Genomic DNA, 12,990 nt, shown 5'->3' on the forward strand with positions numbered 1-12,990 from the left:
GTAGTTTCGTAACGCAGTTGATATCAAAGCACTCCGCTTGTACTGGTCACCGATAAGCTGTTAAGTTTCATGATCTCCGGTGAGCGTGCCAGTGTCGCTCGCGCAAATTAATGCATAGCAGCTACTCTCCATCGTGCCAATTGCGCTCAACTTATCCACGATATTCGCCAGCTTGAGATACGGCGCTCTTATTCGCTGTTTTTGTCGCAACTTAGTGATTTTATCTGGATAAAACGAAATTGCATTCTGTCAACACCGTCGTCTGCTCCGTCGTCTGCTAGACATCCGGGTCACTTCAGGGGATCACAGGATCGCAGCTTCTACAAACCACATACCAGAAGAAGTAACTGAAAGCGCTTTAGTATTCTTAAATAATATAAAAATAATTTAAAATAAATGCAATGTCTTTGTTGTGAAGATAATATAAGTGTTCATGGTTTAAAAAACTAATTTTTTTGTCGGTTGCAAATTTTCACCGACACGAAAGCGCAGCCGTCGGCGCCATTGCCGCGCAACCGATACGTTGTGTTTTGTATTATTTGCCTCTTTGAGGCATTGCTTGAATACTTGTACGGTGGACACGTGTGAAGAACTCATTCAATAGGAAGGTGAGCAGGAGTGTGTTTTGGAAGCCAACGACCAGCATTTCGGCCTGTCAACATTGGCGAGTTTCAACGGGTAAGCCATGAAGAAAGAGTGCTGCGACGTCTTTTCATCTGTTAGGGGAACGAAGACTCCTGCGCCGTTTTACTAAGCCTGGATGAATCGCATGGCCGGTGAGTCCCGCTCTGCGTTTCTTTGCTAATGATCTGTATTCACACGCGCTATTTGTATGCGGCTATATAGGGATGTGAGTGGAGGCAGTCCGCCTGCGGTTGCCGCAGCTACAATGCGGCGCCAAAAAAGCAGGGCCTATATCCTGCATGACAAGTGTTGTTCTCATTGTCTGTATTACTCGCGTGCCGTGGTAAATAAAAATGGCACCAGATACCACAACAGAGTTACGCTTTCGCTTGCTAGCGCTTCGACAGTCGGTGCAAAAGCATGGATTTGCACTGCGTAGAGGACTATGAGCGAGAAGTGCTGCGCGGCGGAGCGCTCGCGCTTGGCCAGCTGCGATCAGACACCGCACTATTTTGCTCAGGGTTAGTACTCATCGGATTAGTGCTTGTGCCTTAATATGCGTCATACTAAATTTTGAGACAGTGATCGCATGCGAAAGGCTAGTTCATATTCATCGCCTTGTCATTTGTAAACTTGTCTGTGCTTCCCCAGTGGAACAGGATTTCAGGCAGTGTTATGTCAAAGTTAGATCAATGTTGCTTCTCCTGAGCTGTAAACTTTGATGCTTTCTCTCCTTCTGAGCACTGCGAGCTGTCGGAGATGCAACTGCACAATTATTTAGGATTTCTACCTTTTTGCTATATCCCTCGCTTTTGCGGCGCGCATTCAAGTCGTTCGCCATTGTCGATGGTTTTTTTGTTACTTATTTTCGCCTTGTTATTTATTCTTGGTTGCGTGCCATCAGCTGTGGTGCCGGCGATTCTCCGAGCTCGGAAATCTTCCCAGGCACGGGATCCTACCCACAGACCTCCCTTCGCCGCACTCACGAGTGTTCTTTGGTATTTTTTTGTTTCTCTTGCCTTTACTTGCATTGCCAGTCGACAAATGTGTGCAGCTTTTAATTGTATGCAGATTTGTTAAATGCGCTAGCAATTTTTCTATGATGCCAAGCTGTGCTGTGAGGTATCAAGCTTCCTGCTAGTGAAGGCATGCTTTTTTCAATTCTCTCTTCTCATTTAACCAAGGCAGACTGGTTGCAACTTTCAATTTAATACCTAGACATTGGTGCAAGGCACCATGATAGGAATTAATAAAAACCTGCACAACCTATATTCAAATTGGTGTGCGGTATTTCAGCCAGCTCATCTTTCAGTGTGGTTATAACAGTCATTGTGACTTCTCAAAGAATGTATATGGGTGCATTACATAAAATCTGTTCATTTGTTTTGTCATGAGCTAGCTCATTGGTTTTTATTTACTTACATTACGTCTAAGTTTAGTTTTTAAAGCAGTAGATGATTTCCTCTCTTGTCATTCATGACATGGCTACAGCCACTGACAGCTGTTGCTCTTGATGTATTTATTTGCAGTTGCCAGCGGCCAGCATCTATTGGGCCATGCGTGCTTCCTGCCTTCGGCTGTGTCATCCCTCCTGATCCGTTCATGGTAGTTATTCTTTTTAAGTGATGCATATCTTAGCTGCCTATTTAGAAAAATATTTTCAATATAGGCTTGCAGCTAGGTTTAGAAATGCATGAAACTCTACATGCACTTCACAGCAGTGCCTCAGCTTATAATTACCGGAACTGTAGACTTGTACAAAATATAGTCGCTGATGTAGCTCTTGACACAGCTGCTGTTAACATAAACGTGCTTTGACATTGCACACCTGTTGCCTGGTATGCATATGTGTCCTCGAAAAGGACCTATATGTTCATTTATCCCTTTAAAAACATTGTGCTCTACAATGATGGTTTACCAGTATTTCTGATACAGAGACCAAATTGTCAGTCAGTAATGTAACATTGCACGATGACACCAATCCTTGTATGAAATAGCATCCTTGCAATGCACTGGGCAAGCTGCTGTCAGCACAGATTTATTGCTGGTTAATTGCCATAGCATATGGTTATACTGCACAGTTTGTACCTCTACCTTCTTAAAGCTTTATACTTTAAAAATTTAAAATTAGTTGAAGGAAAATTCAAGGAAATGTAACAGTAACTGTCTCACATTTTGGTGGACACTTGAACCGTGATATAAGGGAGGGATATAGAAGGGAAGTAATGAAGAGCTGATGCCCATGTTAGATGCCCCTCTTTAGTTAAACATACCACGCAATTAACACATTTGGTGCAAAACAAACATGGGACTTGCACGTTCACAAGCACCCTCATGTCAGTAAAACAAAGTGCCAATGTTGCCGTACTTTAGAGCTTTGCTCCTAAAAGCGCAGCTGACTGCTGCTCAAAGTTGAGAGCAAAAATATGTCTAATTTTCCTCATGTGCAGTCTGCGGTGCTGGTGCCATTTGCAATGGTGATTGACATTGAGTTGCACGATGCTCAGTCTGTTCCTGGAGTTAGTGATTTTGTCTGTCATGTGAATGTGCTGTTAAAATTAGTGCAATACAATGGTTCTCTAGTTCATTTTAGGTAACTGTGTCCTGTGCCACATGCTACCACCCATTTTCCTAAAATTTCCTAATCTCATTTAGCCATCTGATTGCCACCCATTCATGCATTCACCTACTCTTGGAATCCTCCCAGTGTTTTAGTGTGGTATTGCTTATATCTTCTCTGCATTACACATGCATTGCACTTCCTCTTTTTTTGATTTAGTCAGATCTCTGTTCCTGTTTCTTGCATAAGCATAAGAGGTGACTCAGGTGCACCATCTAGGCTTGTGATGCAATGTGTAGGGCACTTCGTTTTTGGGTAAAACCTGGTTTCTCCCTACTGTTCCATCAAAAAAGATTCTTAAAGATCAGGTTCAACCCAATTTCTGTGCAAATGTGCCTGTAAGAAAGTGTGGTTTGAAGGTGCACAAAGGCAAAGAACTGCTGGAGTGTAGTTTAAGGGAGGAAACAGCGCAATGAAACACGGACACACGAAGAACAGACACACACGAGCGCTGACTCACAACTGAAATTTATTTTGAAGAAAAGATGCTTAAATAGGAGACATGCGAGGGTGCTTAACAGGGCTGCTGCAGCGATAACCGCCAATCAGTGTGGTCACTTCACAAAATTCAAAAACAGCAAAGAAAGAAGTAAGTGATAAAAACGGTGTAAAGGGCCGCAAAAAGGTGGTCAGGTGACAGTAACAATAACAAGACCAATGGGGGGGGGGGAGCATTAAAACCATGAGGGACACAGATGTGAAAATACAGGTGAAACATAAAAATGAAAGACGTACAAGCTTTAAAAGCGTGCCCAAAAAGGGGGGGGGGAGATAAAAGCGTTAAAATCTTAAGACGCAGCGAAGGATAAAACAAGATAAAGGCACTACAAACAAGGGATCACAGAATCATTAGGCTATAGGTTGCACAAGAAAACTTAAGTGTTCATCAGGCCACCCAGAAAATTTAGCTCTTTTTCCGACAAGGAGAGGGATGCAGTGCTCACGCATTGTTCACCAGCTTGATGAATTTGGAGGGCTTCTAGGATTTCCCTCGTCAACCTATCTCGTCCTCGGCCGATAGTGGTGCAGCGATTAAAGTCAGGGGTGCAGATTCTTTCAGTGTCGTCTTCTGTGATTTTGCACTTCTTACAGTGCTTAGCCAGGTGCCCAGAAATTGCTATACTATTTACGTTGTTTTGATGTTCTTGTAGGCGGATATTGATGTACCTTCCCGTTTGACCGATGTACCTCTTCCCGCATGACACTGGGATGGAGTAAATTATTTTTAAATCACAGGGGACAGGTTGATCAGAGTGTGCCACCCTACACCCTTGGGTTTCCGGCGGGTTATTCATTTTGGAACAGAGGGCGGAAAGCTTGTTGGGAGCCGCGAAGACGACATCCACGCCGGCGCGCTGTGCGACTTTCTTTAGACGATGGCCGATGGTGTGGAGGTAGGGCATTGCCACAAAATTTCTGCGTTTATCGTTTGAAGCAACAGGTCCGAGGTGTGGCCGGGGCTTCTTGATCATGGAGCCGGCTACTGATACAAGCAGATGCAAAGGGTAGCCTGCTGTCTACTGATACAAGCAGATGCAAAGGGTAGCCTGCTGTCAGCAGGCTACCCTTTGCATCTGCTTGTATCAGTAGCCGGCTCCATGATCAAGAAGCCCCGGCCACACCTCGAACCTGCTGCTTCAAACGATAAACGCAGAAATTTTGTGGCAATGCCCTACCTCCACACCATCGGCCATCGTCTAAAGAAAGTCGCACAGCGCGCCGGCGTGGATGTCGTCTTCACGGCTCCCAACAAGCTTTCCGCCCTCTGTTCCAAAGTGAATAACCCGCCGGAAACCCAAGGGGGTAGGGTGGCACACTCTGATCAACATGTCCCCTGTGATTTAAAAATAATTTACTCCATCCCAGTGTCATGCGGGAAGAGGTACATCGGTCAAACGGGAAGGTGCATCAATATCCGCCTACAAGAACATCAAAACAACGTAAATAGTATAGCAATTTCTGGGCACCTGGCTAAGCACTGTAAGAAGTGCAAAATCACAGAAGACGACACTGAAAGAATCTGCACCCCTGACTTTAATCGCTGCACCACTATCGGCCGAGGACGAGATAGGTTGACGAGGGAAATCCTAGAAGCCCTCCAAATTCATCAAGCTGGTGAACAATGCGTGAGCACTGCATCCCTCTCCTTGTCGGAAAAAGAGCTAAATTTTCTGGGTGGCCTGATGAACACTTAAGTTTTCTTGTGCAACCTATAGCCTAGTGATTCTGTGATCCCTTGTTGGTAGTGCCTTTATCTTGTTTTATCCTTCGCTGCGTCTTAAGATTTTAACGCTTTTATCTTCCCCCCCCCTTTTTGGGCACGCTTTTAAAGCTTGTACGTCTTTCATTTTTATGTTTCACCTGTATTTTCACATCTGTGTCCCACATGGTTTTAATGCTCCCCCCCCCCCCATTGGTCTTGTTATTGTTACTGTCACCTGACCACCTTTTTGCGGCCCTTTACACCGTTTTTTATCACTTACTTCTTTCGTTGCTGTTTTTGAAATTTTGTGAAGCGACCACACTGATTGGCGGTTATCGCTGCAGCAGCCCTGTTAAGCACCCTCACATGTCTCCTATATAAGCATCTTTTCTTCAAAATAAATTTCAGTTGTGAGTCAGCGCTCGTGTGTGTCCGTTCTTCGTGTGTCCGTGTTTCATTGCGCTGTTTCCTCCCTTAAATGTATTACCAACTAGCCCGGAACCTTGCTCTTCTGGAGTGTAGTGGATGTCACATAATTCTTCTGACAGATTTTTTAAACAATTCTGGTTATTTTATTTCTCTTTTAATGTTTATTGTTTGTCGGTTGCTTATAATTTTTGGATAAACTGAAAACTACATGTACTGACTGGTATTTCATTCCAATAATTATACCCATTATTATGAAGCTGTGCTGGAAGGTAGGTGTGCATTTAGTATGCGTGCTTTGAATTTCAGTGATTGTTTCTGCAATGCAAAATGGAGGACAGGTCTCTGCTGTGCAAGTTTTTTGCAATGGAGTGAAAGTAGCTGGAGCAGCATTTGCTGCTGTGTCACCAAGCCAAAAGTTCTCCCACAGACCACTGAGCTTCTGAATACCTATGGCTTAAAGCTCGAAGCTCTGGTTGGCCTTCCCGAGGTTTTCTGCATTAACGAGTGCAAGCCCAAGGGCTCAGAGCTAACAAAGCATTTGAAACCATAGAGCTATACACAGAAGTGCTGGGACCGTGCAGCAAGTCAGTGTGAATTAGGTCGCGATAAACGTGGTTTACTGTGGAAAGCTTGTGTGAAAAAATAGTTGCGCTCACAGAAACCGCTGTTTCTTTCTTAGTTGGTCATTGAAACAAAGCAATGCATGTAAAATTTTATATCTCACTGATCCCTCAATTTTTTTCCAGCTAAAGACCAAGTGTCACATGGAAGTTGTGCAAGCCACCAAGTTGCGTGTGATTTTTGCCAGGGACCTGGAGCAGGCTGGGAAATTAGTGGATGGTCAGTGGTATTCACTCAGTAAGGCAAGCTTTTTCTGTAAGTACAGTTTTTAGCATGGCATTGCTTAGGAACGCATGCACTAATCTGACTACTCTATGACCGCCCATGCTTCAAGAATAATGAAGTTCATGAAAAAAATTGATTTCCGAAAAAAAATTTCTGCTTCTGTTATGTTTTTTCAGAAAAGTATTTGCCATTTAAAGGGCTGTGAGAACCTTAAAAATTATTATGTGCTTGTTTTGGCCTTTTTTCAAATTTCTTCCACATCTATGTTGGCCTGACCTTGTAGCTTGTCTGCATGAAATTGGCTGCTACCTACAGTTTGCTTTTTTGTTGCTCCTTTATTGCCTGTCACAATCTTTACTTTGTGTGGCAGTGTCATGCAGTTTGGGAAGTAATCTGACCTTATTTCTGCATTGGCCTGTAGTGCAAGCTTTTGCATGTGGGGCATGTTTATGGTGTCCTTTTGTTTGCTGTAACTGCAGTTTGGCCATGAGGGTTAGAGGCTTAGTCCTTTTTTTATTTTGATGCAGTGTCATATACTTCATGCATAAATTAATGAAGTAAGCACTATTTTTTGTAATAAATGAACATTCATTATAGCTGTGGCCATTATAAGTGCACTTGACTCTAAAATGGCTTTCTTTCGGCCTTCAGTATTACATCTTAAAACCAGCCGGAAGACACAAAACAGGAGAAGAGATGAGCACAAGATGAGGCTGGTCTAACAACTGAAATTTTATTGAAGGAAAGTGGCAAAAGAAGACCTGCAAAAAGATTCAAGCATGCAAGACCCCAAAGCAGTGAGAGGGCAAAAAATAACCGAAAGGCACTGATTTACTAGTAAACCATCTAAAGAACTAATTCCTTACAGTGAAGGTTCACCGACGGTTTAGCCAGGCACTTGTTTTTAGCCTTACTGATGTAGTAAGCCTCAACTATGTCAGGACAGATTTATCACTTCCCAAAACCACTGATGTGCCGCAGAAATCAGGCGTGCAAAGAGAAAGGTCGTCCTCCGATTGCATTCACGAGTTTGAACGTGCAGTGTCAGGTGAAAATTCGCCTTCCTCTCTATACAGTGAAAGTGTTCTCAGCCAGGCGCACATTCAGATATCTGCTTGTCTGCCCATAGTATTTTCAGCTACGAGGCAGTGGAATGCAAAAAAACCTTTACTTTTGCAAGTGGTGAACATTTTTTATCTGCCGCTGTGCATAGCGGACGATTACCCGTAGTTGTATCAAGCCTAGTTTGAACGAAGAAGCAAAGGGCTCCTACCTTACTTTTAGCGGTAAAGACAACAACAACATCATACTTTGGTGCAACTTTCTTGAAATGGTGTGAAATAGCGTGGATGTAAGGTATAGAGCCCGTCTTTTTGTGCTGCTCAACTACGTCAGCATCATGTGAACGGTGTTCCGTTCCCTCGAGAGAGTAAAAGCACACTCTGACAGGTGCGCAAGATGGGCAAGTGGGAACCCAGGTGCCATTGGCTTGGAAACCTGCTCCGAGAATGCATTCTAAGCACTGTGATGGCATGACTTTCATAAAGCGGTCGTGATGCATGTGATTGCCAACCTGTCCTTCACCAGCCTCGAGTGGTTCAACTCGTAGCTAAGAGGCTTCCTGATCTTGGGCTTTGGCGCCAACATATGTGGTCGTCCGCAAAGCGCAGGTCTAAGTCAAGAAGCTACAAATGGTTATGCTTAGTGAAATTCAGACGTAAAAGATAGGCTTTGACCACATGCCTAAAGATTTCTAAAACATCTTGTGCCAACTTATCTGAGCCCTCCTTGTGCAAAAAAATTAGGTAGCTATCAACATAATGAAATGCTACTATGCCGATGCCTTCCAAACAGGGCTTTGATGCGGTTTTGACTCTGGACAGAAGAATGTCGCAGAGGAACAGTGCAACCTGGGACCCTCTGCATATGCCTGATTTCTGATGTAAATACCGCCTTGCCAACTCACAAAAGTGGAGTTCTGTGGAGTTCTAGTTTCTTGTGGACAGCAACCTGGGCAGGTGCTCTGCAGTGAGCATCGACATGGAGGGCCTGCACTATTCATTGTCACATGATAGACCTTTAAGGCATGTGCAAACTGCATCAGGGTGAACAATGAACATGCTTTTACAGATGATTGTGTGATTTCGGTTGCTGGCTTCTTGGGGCTGTTGTCCTTTTACTGCAAATCCGTATTTGTCAGTTGGCAGAGCGGTATTTACACGCAGGTCGTACCTTTGCTCAGCAACATTTTTTTGTCTAAAGTCGATAAGGCATTGGAGGCCTGTTTGGAAGACCTTGGCATAGTAGCATTTCGTTATGTTCATGACTGTAATTTTTCTGGACATAGAAGGCTCAGATAAGTTGGCACAAGATGTTTTAGGAGTCCTTAAGGCATGCGGTCAAGGCCTGTCTTTTACATCAGAATTGTCTAAGCAGAACCGTTAGCAGTTTCTTGATGCAGACTTGCGCTTTGTGGATGAATATGTTTGTCGGGGCTACAGCTAAAGATCGGGGAAGGCTCTTTTTAGCTACGAGTCGGACCACTCGTTGGGGAAGGATGGTGAAGAGGTGTATTTGTCGCTGGTTAAGGTCAGTAAAGATGGAAACACTCGATGGGTGTGCAATCGTGTGCATGACATCAGCTTTAGATAAGTCATGCCATAACTGCTGAGGACGCATTCTTGTAGCAGGTTTCCAAGCAGCTGGGTTCCCACTTGCCCATCTCAACAACCTGTTATAGTATGTTTTCACTCGGTCGAGGGTAAGGAGCAGATACTCCGATGATGCTGATACACCTTACCTCCACAGTATTTCACAGTCTCAAGAAAGTCGCGGGAAAGCGTAATGCTGCTGTTGTCTTAACAGCGAACTGCAAGACAGGAAGCCTTTGCGCCGCCATTAAAAAGGCTTGATAAAAGTGGGTACTTGTCCACAATGGACAGTGCCACAAAAAAAGGTTCACCACTTGCAAAGTAATGGAGTATATTGCATTCCACTGCCTTATGGCTGCAACTAATATGGGCAGACAGGCAGATATCTGAATTTGCACCTGACTGAGCACTTTCACTCTATAGGGGGAAGGCAAATTCTAATCTGGCACTGCACGCTAAATCTTGTGAATGCAAATCTGAGGATGACCTGTCTCTTTGCATGCCTAATTTCCACGACACATCAGTGGTTTATGGAAGGGATAAATCTGTCGGTAGATAGTTGAGGCTTACTACATCGGTAAGGCTAAGGACACGTGTGGCTAAGCCATCGGAAAACCTTCACTGTAAGGAATTTGCTTTTTTAGATGATTCATTAGTATGCCAGTGACCTTTGATTGCACTTCGCCCTTTCACTGCTTTGGGTTATTGTGTGCTTGTATCTCTTCGCGGGTCTTCTTTTGCGGCTTTCCTTCAATGATGCCGCCGCAGTGGCTCAGTGGTTATGGCGCTCGGCTGCTGTCCCAAAAGACGCAGGTTCGATCCTGGCCGCACCAGTCAAATTTCAATGGAGGCGAAATTTTAGAGGCCCGTGTACTGTGCATTGTCAGTGCATGCTAAAGAACCCCAGGTGGTCGAAATTTCTGGAGCCATCCACTACGGCGTCCCTTATAGCCCGAGTCGCTTTGGGACGTTAAACCCTCACAAATCAAATAATCAAAATCTTCAATTAAATTTTTGTTAGTCCCGCCTCTTGAGCTCATGTCTTCTTGTGTGTTCTGGCTGGTTTTAAGGTGAGTCAGTACCAACTCGGCCAGTCATAAGCCTTGTTCAGTATTACAACATTTTGAATAAAGTGAGTTTACTAGGCTATGTTGCCGGGGATCGTGTCCGCAGCAGTTGTGGGCAACACGGAAGAGATAGCGTCATATGATTGGTTGTGTAATTGGCAGAGGATGATGTGAGGATGCTGCTCGAAAAGAAAATTTCATAATTGGATAATTATTTGCAGCCAAAAATGTCCAAAAAGTGGCTGGGCCAGAGAAAAAGTGCCGCAAAATTTGAAAACACTGAAAGTAGGAGCTACAGCGTAGTGCCAAGTTTGAAAAACTGGAAGTATGGACAAAGCCAAAGCTTGGCGCCAAATTTGAAAACTTGAAATGAGCAATCACGTGACCAGTGATAAGTTTCCTATACTTAACTAGGAGATAGGAAAAAGAATGATAAATTACAGGCAATTAGGTAATTATTGAGAAGCGAAAGGCAATGAATGCGTGATTAGACTGGGCAAGTATTCAGTTAGTGGGCAGGAACGATCCATGGAGGAAAATTTGAAAACTCGAAATCGTTGCTGGGATGAAGTGAGGGTAAAATAAGAGTTAATTGATAACCAATCAAGTCAACGAGAAAACAACCATGGCGCCAAATTTGAAAGGCGACCAGTGTCGAGGAGGCGTCAACGCTTTCACATTTTTTTGCGCAGGTAGCAGCGGTGATCTCTGTTTTTTCTTTTTTTCAGCCAAGACAAAAACCATTTTTCTTGGCTCATGGGCGATGTATCTAGGAACCTGCGGCCAGGACAACGCTGGACAGCATGCATCAGCAAGCTCGAAAAAAAAGCACGAAACAGTAAATAAATATTGATCATTTTCATTTCAATTCTAGTGGTTTTGTGCACGAATTTCTCTGGAATGCACAAAGCTTGTGTTGACAGGCGACCATTAACAAGCTGTGCATTTTTGTGCATAGCGTACTCCAGAACACAAATCCTGTGTTAATTGACAGGTGACAGTAACGACTGTTACACAGTGTACGAGCACTACACAAGGCACACTACAGAAGACAAGGCAAACTACAGAAGACAAGACAGACTACAGAAGACAAGACAGACTCCAGAAGACAAGACAGACTACAGAAGTCAAGACAGACTACAAAAGAGAGGACAAACTACAAAAGACAGACTATAAAAGACAAGACAGACTACAGAAGACAGGACTACAAAAGACAAGACAGACTACAGAAGACAAGACAGACTACACAAGACATGCCCAAAATACGACAAGACTACAGACTACAGAAATTTTTTGTCTTAGAATCCTGTAGTGCGTTTTGACTGGGACGTGCCACTGTGGAAGAAGAAAAAGCGCCTGCATCCGTGGAGAAAGAAGATATTACTCTCCCGCTCGCGCGCTCGGACCACTTAGGGACCGCTAGTTTTACGTCTCGTCTCCGGAGGCTCTCCTTCGAATAGCTCGTAACAATCTTGTAAGGATAAAATTATTTTATATCAGCCTAAATTGTATAAGAAGTTCTCAGTAAAGCATCGGCTTTTCAGCATTGGCGCAGAGTAAATTTATAAATCCATACATAGAAGAATTGATTTTGTCATTCTGTATTTAGGGCAGCATACATGACAGTATTTTTCGCTCACTGTCAAGCTTTAAAAACAATTGGCAGTGGCCAAGCTCGGCTATGCCAGGATATACGTAACGAAAGCTGAGACAAAGCTTGGTTAGGCTTGGTTAATTTTGACTGCAAGTCCAGTTTAGTCGTGTTGTTTGGCTAGTTGTCACCTGGTTGGTCACGCGGTGCGACCACGGGAGGAATGTGAACAACGGCGAAACTGAGTTTGTGGCCAATGTAGCTTTCGCTACAAAAATAACGCAGGTTTAGCCATGTGACTTTTTTTCCAAAAACACTTCCCACATAGACCAGGCAGACTATTTCCCACTGAAGTGAATTAAGAGGCTTTTTGTTTTAGTTTTTTGGTTTTACTCAGCTTTGTGCGGAGGCACAACTGCGTTTTGCAAGCGCAGTGTATGAACTGGAAGTGAGGCTTAAGAAAGCTGCACAAGTTTTCTAGGAGAAACACGGCCAGAACACCTCACTGCTGATTTCACGTCATTTGCAAGGTTCCTTGGGTCGCTTCTTTAATAACGGAGGTATTTTAAGAAATTCCGTCTTCTCTATGCATAACTGTATTGATTAGGAGGACCCGACTGAGCATGTGTTTAAATGTTCATGTATGAAATGCAGCGTGAAAAATAGACGTCGATGAAAAGAATAGCACAAAGACTGAATTTCAGGTGAACATTATTTTGAAACAAAAATATGTGAAGTTCTTCTGCACACAAATTACACATAAGTATGCACCTTGCAGACAGGTGCAAATTGTTTTACAAATGCAGGGTTCTTGTGGGTCCTTGAAAATTCTTGAATATATGAAGTATGCTTCCAATGGCCTTGAGGGTCCTGGAATTTCTCGGTGGCACTTGAAAATCCATGAATTTATGGTGTCCTGAAGGAAGCAGCCAGGAAAGAGCTCTTGAACGCGCTAAGTT

General features: G+C 43.7%; 1 protein-coding gene across 2 annotated transcripts; it reads left to right on the forward strand.

Moving 5' to 3' along the window:
- The first annotated feature begins 470 nt into the window (after positions 1–470).
- Positions 471–11,308, forward strand: LOC144119185 (uncharacterized). 2 transcript variants are annotated; one of them, XM_077651872.1, is made up of 5 exons: positions 471–776; positions 1,529–1,622; positions 2,154–2,229; positions 6,623–6,752; positions 11,169–11,308. In XM_077651872.1, the coding sequence occupies exons 1-5, from the start codon at positions 761–763 to the stop codon at positions 11,291–11,293; spliced, it is 441 nt and encodes a 146-aa protein (XP_077507998.1). In that variant the 5' UTR covers positions 471–760; the 3' UTR covers positions 11,294–11,308. The 2 variants fall into 2 exon arrangements, with proteins under 2 accessions (XP_077507998.1, XP_077507999.1); XM_077651873.1 differs by having other exon boundaries at positions 6,623–6,734.
- Positions 11,309–12,990: the final 1,682 nt, after the last annotated feature.

The sequence above is a fragment of the Amblyomma americanum genome, chromosome 2 (genome assembly GCF_052857255.1).
Source record: "Amblyomma americanum isolate KBUSLIRL-KWMA chromosome 2, ASM5285725v1, whole genome shotgun sequence".
NCBI classification, from domain to species: Eukaryota; Metazoa; Arthropoda; class Arachnida; order Ixodida; family Ixodidae; genus Amblyomma; species Amblyomma americanum.